Raw genomic sequence first — 18551 nt, 5'->3', positions numbered from 1 at the left:
GCAGGGGGAGGGATGGCGTTAGGAGAAATACCTAATGTAAATAACGAGTTAATGGGTGCAGCAAACTAACATGGCACATGTACACCTATGTTACAAGCCTGCACGTTGTGCACATGTACCCTAGAACTTAAAGTATAATAAAAAAAATACTGATTTTTAAAACTGGCTTAACTACTTTTAGTAAGGGGAAATATGACAAAATCTAGTAAAATTCAGGATATGCACATCCTAAAACCCAGTAATTCTACTCGTAAGAATTATATTTAGCTGAGAGAATCTTCTGTATATAAGGAGACTGGCACAAAAATTCATCATATCATCATTGTTACTGTTTGCAAGCAATTAGAAACTAGCTGATTATCCATCAACAGAAGAATAAATACATTGTGGCATGTTTACATAATGGAATACTGTACAGCACTGAAAAGGAAGCAGCAGTTTCCAATACAGTCTAAATTAACACACAAAATCCAGTATTTATATCATTCATTAACAAGCTGATTCTAAAAATGTAATCTTTTACCAAATACGATTCCTATGTATATTTTCAATCCATTCTAATCCAGTTGAGCGAGAACACACAGAAGACTACTGTTTTGACTATGTTTAGTATACAGCTCTTCCTTTAAATTGTCTTGTAAGAGTTATGTGCTCCAAGAGCACCTTCCCTAGAGCTGATGAAGTCAGTGCTTTTGGAATGCAGCAGCCCAAGACCTGACATAAAAATACCAATCAATCAATACTTCACAATAGTTCAAAAAGTATTTCTTCAAAGACTATCAAAAATCTTAAACTCTTATTATAGGAATATGAACAGCAAAAAGGCATGTTATTTCCCTTATGATTACACAGAATCTGGATAATTTCTAAGATTGCATGGTTGAGGTTTAAAAGGTCAGACAGATAATATTAGACCCATTCGTAAATTATAAAATATATTTCATTCCCAGTCAAAATTTGGCTTCAAGTCTGTCATGAGGGCCTGGGATTTGTCTTATATATTTAATAATGTATTTCATTTTTCTTGGAAAAGCTAAAAAAAGGTTAAAGTCATGGGTCATAGCCTCTTATGAGATCATTCATTCCACAAAGGGGAAAGTTATTTTACGCTTGTAAACATGTATACACCCTGCCTGTAATGGAGCCTGTTTTTCCCAATGAGAAGTAGAAAAGAGAGGTGTGCTTATCCTCCTCATTTTATAGATGATTAAGATGAAATTCAAGAAAAGTAAGACCTTTCCACAGTTACACAAATGTAGATAACATTTAAATGCATCGCGACCTCTGGAAAATATGAATATTAATAGGTGTTCTAGTAATTCTTTTTATTGTAGCTCTTTTTATTGTTCTAGTAATATATTGTTCCACAAGCATGGCTTATCAACTACCTTTTGGTCTGCTATTTCTGGGTCCCATCCTGTCTGCTAACCCTATGGTAAACCCTTTGAGTAGATGAGGATGAGGTTAATGCTGATGTGTTTGGCAAACCTCTAGTGAGATTACTTACCAAATCAGCTCCATAGTTGCTGCTATGGTCTGGATGTGCTTTGACCCTGCCAAAACTCATGCTGCAATTTAACTGCTGATATAATTAAATGTTGAGAGGTAGTGGGATCTCTAAGAGGTATCTGGGTAATGAGGGATCTGCTCTCATGAAGGCTTAATGCAGTCTCACAGGGGTGAGTAAGTTCTTGCTCTTGGGTTGTTATAAAGTGAGGCTGCCTCTTGTGTTTGGTCTCTTTGCAAACACCCACTGTTCTGTCTGCTTTCTGCCATGACATGAGGCAGCATGAGGTATTCACAGATAGGTTGTATGATCCTGGACTTCCCAGCCTCCAGAATCATGAGCCAAATAAACTTCTTTAATTTACAAATTACCGAATCTCAGATATTCTGTTATAGCAACAGAAAACAGACTAAGACAGTTGCCAAGCCTAACTGGACTTCACTTCATACTATTTAGTCCAGAGGGCCTCAACTATGGTTGCAACATTGGAATCATCTGAGGAGCTTTAAAAAGTACTGAAGTCACCTGTAATCCCAGCACTTTGGGTGGTCAAAGCAGGCAGATTGCTTGAGCTCAGGAGTTTGAGACCAGCCTGAGCTACATGGAGAAACCCTATCTCCATGGACAAACCAAAAATACGAAAAACCTTAGCTGGGTATGGTGCTGCACACCTGAATCCCAGCTCCTTGGGTGACTGAGGTAGGAGGAACATTTGAGCCCAGAAGGCAGAGGCTGCAGCAAGCCCAGATATTGCACCATTGCACTCCAGGCTGGATAACAGAGTGAGACCTCATCACACACACACACACACACAGCACTTTAGTCGAGGAACTATCCCCTGAGATTTTGATTTAATTGCTCTGGGGTGCAATTCTAGTCATGGGAATTTCCCCCCTACATTTTTTTCTAGAGACAGGGTCTCACTTTATTACCTAGGCAGGAGTGCAATGGCATGATCATAACTCACCATAGCCTCCAACTCCTGGGCTCAAGTGATCCTCCCACTTGGGGCTCCCACCTGAGCCTCCCAAGTAGCTGGGATTACAGGCACTTGCCATCATGCTTGCCTAATTTTTATTTATTTAATTTTTTTGTAGAGATAGGGTCTTGCTATATTGCCCAGGTTGGTCTCAAACTCCTGGCCTCAAGCCATTCTCCTGCCTCAGCCTCCCAAAGTGTTGGAAACAGGCATGAACCACCATGCACAGCCTCCCCCAACATTTTATAAAATGTTTTAAATGTATAGAAAAATGGAAATAATTTTACTGTGAACATGCATACACCAACCATCCCATCCAAATTCTACCATTAATATTCTCTTATTTGCTTATCACATATCTATCCATTTATCATTTCCTCTCTCCATCCATCAACCTATTTTTTCTATGCCTCATTTCAAAGTGGCAGATATTATACACTTCCCAGCATGAGGAATTTTAAAAACTGCACAGTGATTCTAATGTATAGGTAAGACTTAGCACCACTGATTTGGATTTCAGTGTTTCCACTGGAGTTAGTTTAAGTCAAGCTTACCTGTATCAGTTTCAGGCTTCCTGCTCTGGGGTACCATAGGGACAAAACCCACAGGCAGCAAAAGAACAGTATCATCACATTCACTCAATTGCCTCTGAGTCTGTTTCCAGGTTTTTTTCTTTTTAGAAATGTGTTTTAAAAATTCAGCAAAAAGAGGTATAGGCTTTCTACATTCTCAGGGAATGACCACACATAAAATGATTATAATAAAGCTTCAAAAAGTCACAGAATGGGTTTTGGCTTCACAATTTTAGGTTTCAGCAACTACGGAATGTAAATAGAAGTCACCTGGCTATCGATGAGGCCACAAACTTAGGGATGTCCAGAGACTATAGACTTAGTAAATGACAGAGCTAGGTATTCTCAAAATCTAGCAATATTTAATTTGATAATTGGTATTTTTAAAATTCAGACAAGAAAAATCAGAAAATAAATCTCATACCTGGAGTTTTCCCTTTTCATAGGCCAGTTTATTTTTACTTTCAGTAATTTTTCCCAAGATTTTTTCCACCTTCTGTTGGGCAAGCTGATAAGGCAAACACAGGCATCAGAACCTCTAGGCATAGAAAAGAATAACCATTTTCATGTTTAAACAAGTATTTACATCCTTACCATTTCTGTCATCATAAGATCAAGATTCCTATTTATTTGCTACTGCTGCTTTTAGTCTTTCCCTACAGAGTTGATCACAGGGCTAATATGCAACATGTACAGAAGGCTGCTAATAAAAGCATGAAGCCTTAAGAGTACCAGAGTTGGTTGGTTTTGTATATTAACTCCTTTTTTGTTATGTCAGTTACTCCTTTGTAGTTGTGATCCAACACGGATGTGGTGTGGTTGTATCAGTGACTGCAGGTAGTCTGTAGAGCATTACACGGTTCTTTACGGAAACAGCAGCTGCAAGTGACCAGGACCACTGATAGCAGAAGGTACCTCACTTACTATGGTAAAAAGCAGTTTAGAAAAATCTCAAAAACAAAATAAATGTTTATTGGAGACTCAAACTCATTGTTTGATCAAATACTCAACACAATATTATCTGGAACAAACATTACCAAACGTTCCATATTTCACGAAATTACATATTTTCATTATTCAAACAGCCTTTAATAATGACAGTTATTTTTTCATATCCTGTTGTTCTCAGACTATATTAGAAAAAATTAGTGCAAAATTTAAATTTTGGGCCATATTGGTACTTTCTTTATATGAGGGGCACCATTAAGTGATTGAACATGGAAATTTTCAGTCTTCACAATCAATGCCAGTGCTATATCTTAATAACATGAAATATTGCCATATGTCAAAATCGTCTTCATAAACCAAATGTGGAGATAATGCACACAAAGCAAATGTGACTGAAGACACAAACTCTTAATCACTTATAAGCTAACTAGCTGCACTATGGATCATTTGCAGTAAATCTTAAGTTCAAAGTCTTATTAATGTTGGTAAGTATCTTATATTGCCATCATTCACTATTTCTGGTTTATATTTGCTTATTCTGTGAATAACAGAGTACCTTTTAGGCATTTTAAGCCAAATAATTTTAGACTTTTGTTTTATGTTCAATTTTAGGTAAGCTGATAAAGATAAAACCCATGTATTAATTTACATAAGAGATATTCCTCACTACCTCCAACATGATTACAGCTATTCTTTAGTCACCACTTTGTAATATCCTTTAAGTGTGTGAATCTACCACACATGCTTCAAAATAAAAGTAAAAACACATTCCAAACTAGATTGCTATAATCTGTAACTCCTATTTTCCTCTGTTCAAGATATTTTCTATGAGAAGGCACACTAAGCTAGGCACAGTGGCTCACACCTGTAATCCCAGCACTTTAGGTGGCTGAGATGGGAGCATCACTTGAGGCCAGGAATTCAAGACCAGTCTGGTCAACATAGCAAGACCCTGTCTCTACAAAACATTAAAAAATTAGCTGGGCACAGTGGTGCATGCCTTTAGTCCTAGTTACTTGAGAGTTTGAGGAGGGAGAATTGCTTGAACCCAGCTGGTGGAGGCTACAGTGAGCCATGATGGTGCCATTGCACTCCAGCCTGGAAGACACAGCAAGACCCCCATCTCCTTTAAAAAAAAAAAAAAAAAAGTTATAGTAGTCTGGAGCATTGTTTTCTCCTTAGTAGTTGCCTTGGCTAGAAGAATTTCATTTTTGACATTCAACACTTGATAAAAATCAACGGAAAAGCCATAAAGAATTAGCCCTTGTATACCATCTACCCTAAAATCATACACCTTTAATATAAAAACTTACACCCAATATTAGGCTTTGGTGGATTATTAACTATTAGACCAAGTATTTGTCCTGTCAGAATATTTATTTCATACATTATTACACATATTCATAATTCAGTTTTTAAAAGTTTTAAAAATTACTGTGTTGCTCCCAGTAAGGCAAAGGAAAATATGTTTTAAAAAGCATTTAGACCAGTAGAGTATTGGTTTCAAAATAACCTGAGGAAAATGTAGACTGCTATCAATAAATAGGAAATTGGTGACAATAAATATATTATCACAAAATCAGCTCATCATCAATTAATTTTCTATCTGTGGAAAACACAGTCCTCTTTGCCAAAATATTCTCTATTTTGGGAACTATGATGCAAAATCATTCCATGAATGTAACATTACAATTTAGGATTATGTTGACCAAGTTTTCAGCAGCAAATAAATTGTAAGGATGCTCAATAATACCACAAAAGCAAAGCTACAATAACAATAAAAGCTTAATTATTTAAAATTCGATTCAAACTTCTACAAATTAAGATGTCTCAGTGTGCTGTAAAGCATGGGTAAGAACATATTAAAAAAACAAGAACTAGAGTTAACCTAAAATATGCTAGCTCTAACAAATACTAAACACTCAAAAATAACTATCTTCTTGAAATGGAGAAAGATTTTTTTAAAGAATAACTTAAATTATCTGGGTCTTCTATAAAAGGTGACCAGAAATTTAAAAAATAATGGCGCTTTCCCCCCATCAATACAATTCCCTCTTTCAGGCAAAGGCATGAAGAACTTCCATTAATCTTTTAAATATACTTTTAAAATAATAATTTTCCCATTATGCCACCAAAGAGAGTGCTAAAGTACTAAATGAAAATTGAGCAAAATCAAAATGTGATAATATTTGACAAAGGGTCACTTATTTAAATATTATGACACACACAAAAAAATTGTTCCAAGTTGCTAAGGGAAAGTGAATGTTAAGGCAGTTACTTAAATTACTGTTTACAGATAGAAATTAGAAACTACTTAAATAAGTTAATATCTCAGGTTCTGAGTTATAGAAGACTGAACTGAATTAACTTTTGCTTAAATACTCTTGGTAATATACTATAAACATGATCAGTATATAGAGCAAAACAGAAACTGGGGAATCATTTGAGAAACATCATACAGAGAAAAATACCAAGCATTAGAATATGAATTCTAACTCAGAAACACAAAGATACCACTCTTTGGAGAAGAGGAAGTAAAAATAGGAAGAATTATCTTAAGATATGAAAGATAGGTTGCCAAAGATCAACAATAAGTCACAAAATTATTTCTAAAATCATTTTTTAAATCCATGTGAGCTGTACAAGTTAGCAGAAGCTGTTAGAAGAATACACAAAACCAGTAGGATACTGGCATCTTGGTAAAGCTATTTTATAAGCAGATTGTAAGCATTTTTTAAAGTTTTTGATTATTTTGAATTATTTATTCAAAATATTTAACAACAGTATGACATGAGCCCCAGAAAAACCAACTTTGACATCTGCATGAGTGTACACTGACAATGTCATCCTGGTTTTAAGAAATAATACATTTTAGTTCATTTTCTAATTTCAAGTCTTTAAAGTCCCAGTTGTATAGGGAATTATGTTTCTGTCTGGTGCTACAATTTTAAAATACATGTTTAAACCCCAAAAGAGAAGTGGGGAGGAAAATCATTCAAACTGAACTCAGGCATAGTAACCTTCCTACATTTGGATCTTTTCCTACTGTGGGTCCCTGCGTGACTGACTGCCAGTGGTAATGGAATTAAATTGCACTATCACTACAGGCTAAAATGGCAAAAAAAAAAAAAAAAAAAAAAAAAAAAAACCCTGAAATTACAAAATATGAAAGAAAAAGCAGAGAGAATAATATTTATTATTGCAATATGACATTAATTCTTACTGCCTGGCAAAATAGACATGACCTTCTCTGTATTCCAGTCAATCAATGTTTTTAAAGCACCTATTATGTATTAGGCATTATGCTAGGCAAGGGAATATAAAGTGAATACTGTTCTTGCATTAGACGAGAATGAAGGCAGATGCATAAATAGGTCGATTTCTAATCAATGTAGTAATTATTCTGATATGTGTGTGCAGAGTGTACTGTGGGATACCTACACTAGGAAAGATCCTCTTGGCATTGCAGGCCATGAGAGATTAAGAACCTGTCCAGGTCACACAGTAAATGGAGGTTGAAACCAGATCTATCTGAATTCAAGTTTGTGATGTTACACACACAACACACAGTCTTATATGTATCTCCAAAAATCAATGAGGGGTAAGACCAGAAGGTACCCTTTATAAAGAATTTCAATTTTTAACTCTCAAAGAACAAAAATACACTGCCAGCATTGAATGACAATAGATTTAATGATACTGCTAAATTCAAAAACAAATCCTGAAATCCCTAGCTTATTCCTCAAACTCATATAGCCAACTGAAGCATTTCCAGGCAGGCATGGCCAGAGACACTTCTGGGTGGAGACAGAACTGCAAGCTAGAATTGCGTTATCTATGAGTCATCACTGGGAACCTGTAATCAAGACGTGGTAGATAGGCAAAACTCAACACTGACCAAATCACTGGCAAGATCTGTCAAAGTCATTAATAGAGTAAGGCTAGGCCTGCTCATTGGCAATGGATTCAGGAAAGAATCAGTCAGATTGAGAATGTGGTCTTCCAAAGGAACCCAGCTGAGTCTTGCCAACCAGCAATGGACATGGCTGAATCTTTAATTCTGTGGGGAGAGGGGGTTGGTCTGAAATAGTATCAGGGATTACACAGCTAACGGATCTTGTCATTCCAATAGGCACTTATATGTAATTTTTTTTTCTCTGAGACAGTTCAGATACTAAGAACTCAATAAATGTTAGCTATCTGCCACATGTTCTGTGTGTATTAATTTACTTAACCTCAAACATCCACACAGTTATAGCATTATTATCCTCATTTTGACAGATTAAGAAACTGAGGCTCAGAGAGGTTAAGGATCATACCCGAGGTCACAGCCAAAACTGAAAAGCAGGAAATCTGGCTTGAAAACCATGACCATATAAGAAGATTTAGACTTAGTCTGTATAATTTTTCATAGTTGAAGTAATGAGCAGCTTATAACAGTTTGAAAGACTTTAGCTCAGATTAAAACAGACTCACACTGAGGTCTTCTAGGAATTTTCAAAGATTATTTGCATGCTTAAAAGCAGTAAGTAACACTTTTTCATGTATTCAAAAGCACACAGGAAAATTATTAGCTATTTAACAGAATGACCGTATCTTTAAATCCCCTTTACTTGGAGATTTTTTGTTTTTTGAGACGGAGTCTCGCTCTGTCGCCCAGGCTGGAGTGCAGTGGTGTGATCTTGGCTCACTGCAAGCTCCGCCTCCCAAGTAGCTGGGACTACAGGCGCCCGCCACCATGCCCGGTTAATTTTTGTATTTTTAGTAGAGACAGGGTTTCACCGTGTTAGCTTAGCCAGGATGGTCTCGATCTCCTTTCCTCGTGATCCGCCTGCCTCGGCCTCCCAAAGTGCTGGGATTACAGATGTGAGCCACCATGCCCAGCCTGGATAAGATGTTTTAAGAACTGTACTATTTATTTGTAATGCACTGACCTTGTCAAATAGCCTTCAGAAATCAGACTTATTACTGATTGCCTAATGGAGGAAACTGTCTGATGAGAAAAAAATACAAGTTTCTTTCTCATAATTTGTGGAAGAGGAACTATTTTAAAACATCAGATATATTTGTACTTTTCAGTAACACAGATTGTTTGTGAAGGCAAATGTTTTAATAAATCCCTTAAACTCTTGGTTTCTCAAATTCACTATTGTTTGAATACTGTAAGAATCTCTGCTTTATTTATTCTGAATTATTCAAGATTTATAATAATTATGAAAACACAAAGAAAACCCATCTCCTCACCTCTGGTTATTATTTCTGAACTCATTAGTCATTAATTGCTATTTAGACTGACCTTTTTATACCCACCCCATGGTAATCAGAAGTGACTTGCTGAAGTTCTAGGGCCGCCATTTGATCTGCCAGGTGTTTATTCTCTTCTTCAAGAGTCTGCAGGTTATGAGTTAATGTATTTATGTCTACCTTTAAAGAAACAAAAGTAAAAAAGAAACTATTTATGCCAGATCCAAAAAGTATTATTTTTAAAATGACAATTATAACTGTAAAATGGACAATATCTTCCATATGTTTCCTTGCCTCTAAATGTGGAGATATGACCAGTCTGATAGCTCTATGGTTTTTAATTTTTTTTAGATGGAGTCTTGCTCTGTCACCCAGGCTGGAGTGCAGTGTTGTGATCTCAGCTCACTGCAACCTCTGCCTCCCAGGTTCACGTGATTCTCCTGCTTCACCCTCCTTGAGAAGTGATAATGTGCTAGCAGCCCTCACTTGCTCTCCGGCGCCTCCTCGCCGCGTCCTCTCTGGCCCCACTTGAGGAGCCCTTCAGCCCGCGGCTGCACTGTGGGAGCCCCTCTCTGGGCTGGCGAGGCAGAGTCTGCTTGTGGGGAGGTGTGGAAGGAGTGGCGTGGGCAGGAACCGGGGCTGCCCACAGACCTTGTGGGCCAGCACGAGTTTTGGGTGGGCGGGAGCTCAGCAGGACCCACACTTGGAGCAGTCAGCTGGTGCTGCCTGCCCTGGGCAGTGAGGGGCTTAGCACCCCGGTCAGCAGCTGTGAAGGGGTGTGCCAGGTTCCCCAGCACTGCTGGCCCCCCTGTGTCACACTGGAATTCTCGCTGGGTCTCAGCTGCTGCCTCCCCACGGGGCAGGACTCGGGACCTACAGCCTGCCATGCCCATGCCCAAGCCCCACCCCCCTGCTCAGCCCCAGCCTCCCCAACACCCCCTGCTCTGCAGCACCCAGTCCCATCGACCACCCAAGGGCTGAGGGGTGCAGGCTCATGGCACGGGACTGGGGGGCAGCTCCGCCCACAGCCCTGGCACAGGAACCACTAGGCAAAGCCAGCTGGGCTCCTGAGTTGGGTGGGGACTTGGAGAACTTTTATGTCTAGCTGGAGGATTGTATATGCACCAATTAGCACTCTGTATCTAGCTAATCTGGTGGGGACTTGGAGAACTTTTACGTCTAGCTGGAGGATTGTAAATGCACCAATCAGCACTTTGTGTCCAGCTCAAGGATTGTAAATGCAGTAATCAGTACTCTGTGTCTAGCTCAAGGTTTGTAAACACACCAATCAGAGCTCTGTGTCTAGCTAATCTAGTGGGGACTTGGAGAACTTTTGTGTCTAGCTAAAGGATTGTAAACGCACCAATCAGCAATCTGTGTCTAGCTAAAGGTTTGTAAATGCATTAATCAGCACTCTGTGTTTAGCTAATCTAGTGGGGACTTGGAGAACTTTTGTGGCTAGCTAAAGGATTGTAAATGCACCAATCAGCACCCTGTAAAAATGCACCAATCAGTGCTCTGTGTTTAGCTAAAGGATTGTAAATGCACCAATCAGCACTCTGTGTCTAGCTCAAGGTTTGTAAACGCAGCAATCAGCACCCTGTCAAAACGGACCAATCAGCTCTCTGTAAAATGGGCCAATCAGCAGGATGTGGGTGGGGTCAGATAAGGGAACAAAAGCAGGCTGCCCCAGCCAGCAGTGGCAACCCACTCCAGTCGCCTTCCACCATGTGGAAGCTTTGTTCTTTCACTCTTTGCAATAAATGTTGCTGCTGCTCACTCTTTGGGTCTGCACTGCCTTTATGAGCTGTAACGCTCACTGCGAAGGTCTGCAGTTTCACTCCTGAAGCCAGTGAGACCATGAACCCACCAGGAGGGACGAACAACTCCTGACAGGAGGAACGAATAACTCCAGACATGCCGCCTTTAAGAGCTGTAACACTTACTGTGAAGGTCTGCAGCTTCACTCCTGAAGCCAGCAAGACCACGAACCCACCAGAAGGAAGAAACTCAGGACACATCTGAACATCTGAAGGAACAACCTCTGGACACACCATCTTTAAGAACTGTAACACTCACTGCGAGGGTCCATCGCTTCATTCTTGAAGTTAGCGAGACTAAGAACCCACCAATTCCAGACACATCCTGAGTAGCTAGGATTACAGGCACGCACCACCATGCCTGGATAATTTTTGTATTTTTAGTCAAAACGGGATTTCGTCATGTTGGTCAGGCTGGTCTCGAACTCCTGACCTTGTGATGCGCCCGCCTCAGCCCCCCCAAAGTGCTGGAATTACAGACGTGAGCCACAGCGTCCAGCCACTCTATGATGTTTTTAAGAACCCTTTTCTCTGTGTGGTTTGTGGGTCTAATAATTTTTTTAAAAAGAACCCTTTTTCTCTCTCATCCATTTTTTGAGTTTTTCTAGTTGCCCCCAGCAAAAGGGTTATTGTAAATTACATAGTTCCCCTTTACTCTAAGTTAAAGTCCTTCTGGTATTTACTTAAAGTCAATTCAAGTTTATGAATATAGATGCAAAAATCTTCCAGCCAGGAGCAGTGGCTCACGCCTGTAATCCCAGCACTTTGGGAGGCCGAAGTGGGCGGATCACCTGAGGTTGAGAGTTTAAGACCAGCCTGACCAACATGGAGAAACCTCATCGCTACTAAAAGTACAAAATTAGCCGGGAGTGGTGGCATATGCCTGTAATCCCAGCTACTTGTGAGGCTGAGGCAGGAGAATCACTTGAACTCGGGAGGCAGAGGTTGCAGTGAGCTGAGATCACGCCATTGCACTCCGGCCTGGGTAACAAGAGTGAAACTTCGTCTCAAAAAAAAAAAAAAAAAAATCTTCCACAAAATATTAGCAAAATGAACCCAGCAACATATAAAAAGATAACAAATTAGGACTAAGTGAAGCTTATCTCGGTAATGCAAAGCTTGTTGAACATTCAAAATCAATCAGTATAATATGCCGTTTCAATAGACTATAGAAGAAAACCCATATAACCATCTTAATGCAGTAAAAGAATTTCATAAAATTCAACATCAATTCATTATAAAAACTCAGCAAACTAGAAATGAAAGGGAACTTCTAGTTGATTAAAAAAAGTATCTATAAAAATCCTACAGCTAATATCAATATTAATAGTGAAAAACTTTCCCCCTAAAACTGGGAAAAGGCAAAGGTATCCACTTTCACCACTCCTATGCCACATCATTCAGGAGGCCATAGCTGGTGCAGTAAGGCAAGATGTTACAATAAGTGAGTGTGTCAAGGCTGAAGGATATAAGGGCAAATCTATCGTATTTCTACATATTAACAATGCACAATTGGAAATTCACATTTCATTAAAATGCCATTTAAAACAGTACTAATGCTGTGAAATTCTTTAAGTGCAAATCTAACAAAATATGTCTAAGATATGATGTGCTGAAAATAACAAAATACTGAGAGAAAAAACCAAAATAAAACAGAGAGATATATAATGTTCATGTACCGACATGTGTTCCATAACAATGTTTCAATCAATGATGGACCACATATACAACAATGGTTGGAGCAACAAGCTACACTATATAACCTAGGCATATCACAGGCTCAAAATAAAGGGATGGAGGAGAATCTACCAAGCAAATGGAAAACAGAAAAAAGCAGGGGTTGCAATCCTAGTTTCTGAAAAAACAGACTTTAAACCAATAAAGACAAAAAAGGGCATTACATAATGGTAAAGAGTTCAACAAGAAGAACTATCTTAAATATATATGCACCCAACACAGGAGCACCCAGATTCACAAAGCAAGTTCTTAAAGACCTTCAAAGAGACTTAGACTCCCATACAACAATAGTGGGAGATTTTAGCATTCCACTAACAATATTAGGTCATAGGGACACAAAATTAACAAAGATATTCAGGATCTGAACTGAGCACTAGATCAAATGGAACTGACAGATATTTACAGATCTCCCCACCCCAAAACAACAAACATACATTCTTCTCATTGCCACATGGCACTTACTCTAAAATTGATCACGTAATTGGAAGCAAAACACTCCTCAGCAAATGTAAAAGAACTGAAATTATAACAGTTTCTCAGACCACAACACAATCAAATTAGAATTCAAGACTAAGAAATTCATTCAAAACCACACAACTACATGGTAATTGAACAACCTGCTCCTGAATGACTCCCAGGTAAATAATGAAATTAAGGCAAAATTCAGTAAGTTATTTGAAACTAATGAGAAAAAAGAAATAACATATCTGAATCTCTGGGACACAGCTAAGGCACTGTGAAGAGGAAAACGTATAGCACTAAATGCCCACATCAAAAAATTAGATCTCAAGTTAACAACCTAACCTCACAACTAAAGGAACTAGAGAACAAAGAGCAAACAAATCTCAAAGCTGGCAGAAGACAAGAAATAATCAAAATCAGAGGTGAACTGAAGAACGTAGAGACACAAAAACCATTCAAGAGATCAACAAATCCAGGAGCTGTTTTTGTTTTGTTTTGTTTTGTTTTTGAGATGGAGTCTTGCTCTGTCGCCCAGGCTGGAGTACAGTAGCGCAATCTCAGCTCACTGCAACCTCCGCCTCCCAGATCCAAGCGATTCTTCTGCCTCAGCCTCCCGAGTAGCTGGGACGACAGGCCTGTGCCAGCATGCCTGGCTAATTTTTGTATTTTTAGTAGACACGAGGTGTCACCATATTGGCCAGGCTGGTCTCGAACTCCTGACCTCATGATTCGCCCGTTTTGGCCTCCCAAAGTGCTGGGATTACAGGCGTGAACCACGGTGCCCAGCCCAGGAGCTGTTTTTTCAAGAAAATAAAATATATAGACTTCTAGCTAGACTAATAAGAAAAGAGAGAAGTTTCAAATAAACACAATCAGAAATGGTAAGGGAGATATTACCACTGACCCCACAGAAATACAACCATCAGAGAATATTAAAAATACCTCTATGCACATAAACTAGAAAATATAGAGGAAAAAGATAAATTTCTAGATATATACACCCTCCCAAGACTTAACCAGGAAGAATACATTGAATCCCTCAACAGACTAATAATGAGTTCAGAAATTGAGGCAGTAATAAATAGCCTACCAACCAAAAAAAGCCCAGGATCAGACAGATTCACAGCTGAATTCTATCAAGGTACAAAGAAGAGTTGGTATCATTTCTACTGAAATGATTCTGAAAAAACTGAAAAGGAGGGACTACTCTCTAACTTATTCTATGAGGCCAGCAGCATCCTGATACCAAAACCTGGCGGAGATACAACAAAAAAAGAAAACTTCAGGCCAATATCCTCGATGAACATTGATGCAAAAATCCTCAATGAAATACTGGCAAACTGAATCCAGCAGCATATCAAAAAGCTTATCTGCCATGACCAAGTAGGCTACATCCCTGGGATGCAAGGTTAATTCAACATATGCAATTCAATAAATGTGATTCATCACATAAACAGAACTAAAGAGAAAAACCACATGATAATCTCAATAGACGCAGAAAAGGCCTTCGATAAAATTCAACATCCCTTCATGTTAAAAATCCTCAATAAACTAGGTACTGAAGGAACATACCACAAAATAATAAGAGCCATCTATGACAAACCCACAGCCAACATCATACTGAATTGGCAAAAGGTGGAACCATTCCTCTTGAAAACCGGCACAAAACAAGCATGCCCTCTCTCACCACTCCTATTCAACACAGAACTTGGAAGTTCTAGCCAAGGCAATCAGGAAACAGAAAGAAATAAAGGGCATTCAAAAAGAAAAAGAGGAAGTCAAACTATCCCTGTTTGCAGATGCCATGATCCCATATCTCAAAAACCCTACCGCCTCAGCCCCAAAGCTTCTTAAGCTGATAAGCAACTTCAGCACTCTCAGGATACAAAATCAATGTGCAAAAATCATTAGCATTCCTATACACCAACAACAGTAAAGCTGAGAGCCAAATCATGAATGAACTCCCATTCACAGTTGCCACAAAAAGAATAAAATACCTAGGAATACAGCTAACTAGGTAGGTGAAAGGTCTCTACAAGAAGAACTACAAAACACTGCTCAAAGAAAGGAGAGATGACACTAACAAATGGAAAAACATTCCATGCTCATGGATAGGAAGAATCATGTCATTAAAATGGCCATACTGCCCAAAGCAACTTACAGATTCAATGCTATTCCCATTAAACTACCATTGACATTCTTCACAGAACCAGAAAAAACTACTTTAAAATTTATATGGAACCAAAAAAGAGCCTGAATAGCTAAGAAAATCCTAAGCAAAAAGAACAAAGCTGGAGGTACCATGCTACTCAACTTCAAATTATACTACAGGGCTACAGTAACCAAAACAGCATGATATTGGTACAAGAACAGACACAGATCAATGAAACAGAATAGAGAACCCAGAAATAAGACCACACACCTTCAGCTATGTGACCTTTGACAAACCTGACAAAAACAAGCAATAGAGAAAGGATTCCCTGTTCAATAAATGGGACTGGGATAACTGGCTAGTTATATGCAGAAGATGGAAACTGGACCCCTTCCCTATACCATACACAAAAATTAACTCAAAATAGATTGACAACTTATATATAAAACCCAAAACTATAAAAACCCTGGAAGATAACCTAGGTAATACTATTCAGAACAAAGGCACGAGCAAAGATTTCATGACAAAGATGTCAAAAGCAATCGCAACAAAAGCAAAAATTGACAAATGGGATCTAATTAAACCAAAGAGCTTCTGCACAGCAAAAGAAACTATCAACAGAGTAAACAGACAGTCTATAGAATGGAAGACTATTCATCTGACAAAAGTCTAATATCCAGCATCTATAAGGAACTTAAATTTACAAGAAAAACACAACCTCATTAAACAGTGGGCAAAAGGCATAAACAGACACTTCTTAAAAGAAGACATAAATGTGGCCAACAATCATATGAAGAAAGTTCAACATCACTGAACATTAGAGAAATGTAAATCAAAACCACAATGAGATACCATCTCACACCAGTCTGAATGATTAAGAAGTCAAAAAATCAAAAAATAACAGATGCTGGTGACGTTGTGGAGAAAAAGGAACACTTGCACACTGTTGGTGTGAGCGTAAATTAGTTCAACCACTGTGGAAAACAGTGTGGCGATTCCTCAAAGTCCTAAAGACAGAAATACCATTTGACCCAGCAATCCTGTTACTGGGTATATACCCAAAGAAGTATAAATCATTCTATTATAAAGATACATGCACGTGTGTATATTCACTGCAGCACTATTCACAATAGCAAATACATGGAATCAACCTAAATGCTCATCAATGATAGACCAGATAAAGCAAATGTGGTACATATACACCATGGAATACTATGCAGCCATAAAAAAGAATGAGATTATGTCCTCGTGATCATGGATAGAGCTGGAGGCCATTATCCTTAGCAAATTAACACTGGAACAGAAAACCAAATGTTGCATGTTCTCTTATAAGTGGGAGCTAAACGATGAGAATATATGGACACACAGAGGAGAACACCACACACTGGAGTGTGTCACAGGGTGGAGGGCGGGGATCAGGAAAAATAATAATACCTGGGTGATGAAATAATCTGCACAACAAACTCCCATAACACACATTTACCTATGTAACAAACCTGCACATGTACACTGAACTTTAAAATTAAAAAAAAAACCTAGGTGTGCAGTAGGCAATACCATCGAGGTTTGTGTAAGTACTCTCTATTGCACAACAACAAAACTACCCAGAGATGCGTTTCTGAGAATGTATCTCCATCATTAAGTGACAACCTAACTGTACTAGAAGATTCAATATTGCTGAGATGTTAACTCTAATTTCAGTTGAAATCCCCACAAAACATTTTTGTAGAAATCATTAAGGTCATTCTACAACATACATGAAAAAGCAAACGAACTAAAATAGCTAAAACACTTTTGGAAAACAACACTGTTGGAGGACTCTACCTAATTTCACGATTTATTATAAAGCTACAATAATCATGGTCTGTGGAAAGGCTCCTGTGTTGTTGAACTTGCCCAGTTGTGGATGCAGCTATGTACCAGGCAACCCAAGACCGAGATAAAGTAAATTCCCAGGAGAAGTCTTCCCTAGGTTTTGAATTTGCAGTAACAGGTATGAGCATTCCAGCAGCAGTTTGGTGATCAGAAATGAAAGCTAGAGGAGAGTTGCCAACTGTGGGAATGAGTGTAAAAGACAGGCCCCAAAACATACACTAGTAAACTGCTGAAAGCAAGAAACACAAAATCTTGAAAGTACCAAGAGAGGAGTGGCTCCTGATGTACAAAATAATCTCAACAAGATTAACAGCTGATTTCTCATCAGAAAGTTGAGGCCAGAAGGCAATGGGATGACATACTCAAAACGCTGAAAGAAAAACACTCAACCATGAATTCTAAATTCAGCAGACCTATCCTTCAAAAACAACAAAGAAATTAAGACATTCCCGGATAAATAAAAATTGAAATAATTCATAGAAGAGTTTTTCTTCTGGTTTAAATACACTCTTGAGAATGTAGTTCTTCAGACTTCACCTAAAATGTAGAGTAATTTCTCCAGGTCCCCATTTTTGGTGGGGTTTGGATTGTGAAGCTAGAAAGCATACGCTGTAAGAAATACTAAAGGAAGTTTTTTAGGCTAAAATAAAAGGGTAGTAGACAATATCTGGAATCCACATAAGAAATAAAAGGTAACAGTAAAGGTAGCAACATAGGTATATATAAAAGGTACTATATATTTTTGTTTGTAATTCTTTCTGTTACCTATAAACTAAAATATAGGATAAAAGAAATAAGGGAGTTAAAATGGTGAACTAGAAATATATATTTAACATAAAAGATGGCACTAATTGAGAAATAGAGGAGCAAAAAGCAAAAAACAAAAAATGCAAAATGGCAGATATAAATCCTACCTTAACAGTAATTATATTAAATATAAATGGATCAAACCACTCCATTTATATGGATAGGCAAAATGAGTTTTTAAAAAACCAAAATGAGTTTTTAAAAAACCAACTATATGCTCTTTATAAAATACACACTTCAGACCCAAAGGTACAAATGGGATTGAAAACAAAAGTGTGGAAAATATATACCATATAAATTAAACAGTAATCTAAAAAGAGCTAAATGACTGTCCTAATATTAAACAAAATAGACATTAAGAAAAAACTGGTGAGATAAAAGACATTGAAAAAGTGTTTACCTGTCAAGAAGATGTATCATTTATAAATATATATGCACCTAACAGAGG

At 38.1% G+C, this 18551-nt stretch overlaps 1 protein-coding gene across 1 annotated transcript in view; it reads right to left on the bottom strand.

Annotated features, from left to right (window-relative positions):
* CCDC150 (coiled-coil domain containing 150) overlaps positions 1-18551 on the bottom strand; it is a 95208-nt gene that overhangs the window by 28693 nt on the left and 47964 nt on the right. Inside the window, exons 14-15 of the mRNA XM_011952062.1 lie at positions 9317-9430; positions 3483-3566 (exon numbers count right to left, since the gene is read on the bottom strand). Of these exons, the coding sequence (XP_011807452.1) occupies positions 3483-3566; positions 9317-9430 (198 nt within the window). The remainder of the gene's footprint in view (positions 1-3482; positions 3567-9316; positions 9431-18551) is intronic.

Source organism: Colobus angolensis, unplaced genomic scaffold, assembly GCF_000951035.1.
Source record: "Colobus angolensis palliatus isolate OR3802 unplaced genomic scaffold, Cang.pa_1.0 Scaffold330, whole genome shotgun sequence".
Classification (NCBI taxonomy): domain Eukaryota; kingdom Metazoa; phylum Chordata; class Mammalia; order Primates; family Cercopithecidae; genus Colobus; species Colobus angolensis.
The sequence above is the reverse complement of the archived record's forward strand: the minus strand, read 5'-3'. Positions and strand labels throughout refer to the sequence as shown.